Genomic DNA, 2154 nt, shown 5'->3' with positions numbered 1-2154 from the left:
CCGGAAGGGAGCGGAGCCAGGAACCGGGCAGAGGCGAATGAGAAGACCGCGACGAGATTCGGTCTTCAGGGTCCTCTCGCCTCTCATTACTCATGTTCTAAATGCTCGAAGAAAGTAATGCGATGGCTAGGATAATCAACAAGACTCAATAGTAGTCATGGAAAAAGGACTGGGGGCGACGCCGATTTGCGGCCGAGAATAGGTGAGCAAACATCTTCGTTATGGCATTATTCGTGATTATCTATTACTCGTAAGCTCCATTACAGCCTCCGTATGTCTTCTATGTGCGTCTGAATGTGGTCTGCCAAGGGCCAATTGTCACCGTGTAGGTGTGCCCGTGACATGGACTCTGGCAATGACTCGGGTGTTGCAGCCGAAACCCTTCCAGTCTTCTCGTCAACAATGAGATCGTCCAACTCAATGTAACCCTCCTTGGGGCCACGCTCCAGGTCGTCGTCGTCTTTGAATAATGAATCTGTGCTCGTGTTCCCCAATGTACGTGATGTGTTCTTGTTCAATCGTCGTGCACTGTGATTCGCAAGGGTGCTTGCGTTGTTGGAAGGGTTGGAAGGAGTGCTTCCAGTCCCAGTAGATTTCGATTTGCCGCTTCGGTTTGTTGAGTTGTGGTAATTTGAGATGGCCGTGTTGACTGCTTGCTTGAAGAAGACACGGAGTACCGGGATGGACGTGGCAACAACAGTCATGGCAGTGTCTGCTGTTGACCAAATGACGGATTTATACGCTTGGTCTGCTTTGGTTAGCTCGTTTCAGATAGAACGCTTCAATGACTTACAAGATAGATCCTGGGTTTGGAGCTGCTCGACATATCTGGCTCGGAGAATAGAGGTGACTCCTGCCAAGATACCCAGACTCATGGCAAGACCAACTCCGATCTTCTCCGCGGTACGCATCTGTAGATTCCAGAGGACCTTCCATGGCAATAATGCTAGAGAAATGTCCATGATTGCGGCCCATATAGCCTGAAATCTTCCGTATATAACCGAAGGCTCCTTGTCGATACATGTGCCCGGGAGGATATCAACGAAGGTCTTCGTTATTGGCTTGCATAGGACCCAGGGAAGGACAGCAACTGGTATCGCGAATAAGCCAAGGGTGGCGATAGCAAACCAAACGTAGGCCTTGAGCCATCCGTCGGTCAACCGAAGCAAAGTGAGCCCGAACGAGATTTTGCTGAGAATGATGCCCGTGATGGAAAAGGTGAGCGCAGATGCACCATAATACGTGATACGTTCGAAGTGGCTGAAGTCAACTAGCCAGAAAATTAGAGATAGGTTGATTGAGGTCTTCTTTGCGAATTCTTACTGTCGAGTGCATGCTTTCCAAAACCGAGGTTGATGCTGAGTTGGTTCAAGATTAGTTGGCCAAGGAGCATAAACTGTGGTGCATCAGCGATCCATTATCTCAGTTCGACCTTTGGCCTCACTTACCCAGCTGATAATGAGTACAATGTCGTCAAACCAGAACTTCTTTTGGGAACGACGGATCCAACAGCGAACAACCAGGAAGACGAAAGAGATTCCACCCATTGACCATGTCGATACGGCCATCAACATCGAGTGCGACTCACTCGGGTCGCTGCGCCAGTTATCGAATTGGGAAGACATCTTGATCGCGGTCGCGGGGGTCCAAGGCGTCGGATACGACGGGAACGTCCAGTCGGTATAGATGTATTAATGTCCAACGGAGTTCCATCCAAAAAGGGCTGTGTTCCTCCGGGATGAGGGTACAATCTATAGGTAAGGATGCTCCGCGGATGTCGAGATGTAAGGCACAAACTATACAATAGGCTAGTGCCTGAGACTCTTCCGCATGCCAGGGTCCGGCGAAGATCTCGCCGAGCTCGATCGCAGAAGCTATCGCGATATGGAGTTTGTCAGGTATGCAATTCACTGGAAGTTTTATGCCTTTGTGCCCAAGACCATCTCAAAGATGTGGGTATTCGCTGGCCAAACCTCGTCTCGGTGTGAACGTTTCTGGTGCGTGCTTTGCGCTTGTCTGACTCGGGCCTGAAGCAAGAGCTGGTAAGCATCAGGTCGGCGTGCATCCTCGTCATGTTCCAGATATTTGACCAATCGCGGTTTTTGCACTTCGCACTTGGGGAGTGAACGACGGCCCGAGTGGAGGGGATCTCCG

The 2154-nt window shown here is 50.5% G+C and overlaps 1 protein-coding gene across 1 annotated transcript; it reads right to left on the bottom strand.

The window, feature by feature from the left end:
* Positions 1-260: 260 nt before the first annotated feature.
* On the bottom strand, positions 261-962 carry J4E79_005396 (uncharacterized protein; the record flags this gene model as incomplete). Its single annotated transcript, XM_049354274.1, has 2 exons — positions 261-748; positions 794-962. 2 exons carry the CDS (start codon positions 960-962, stop codon positions 261-263), a joined length of 657 nt encoding a protein of 218 aa, XP_049211139.1.
* Positions 963-2154: the final 1192 nt, after the last annotated feature.

Source organism: Alternaria viburni (genome assembly GCF_023758015.1).
Source record: "Alternaria viburni strain BMP 2772 chromosome Unknown scaffold_10, whole genome shotgun sequence".
NCBI classification, from domain to species: Eukaryota; Fungi; Ascomycota; class Dothideomycetes; order Pleosporales; family Pleosporaceae; genus Alternaria; species Alternaria viburni.
This window is presented reverse-complemented; position numbering and strand designations above follow the sequence as displayed.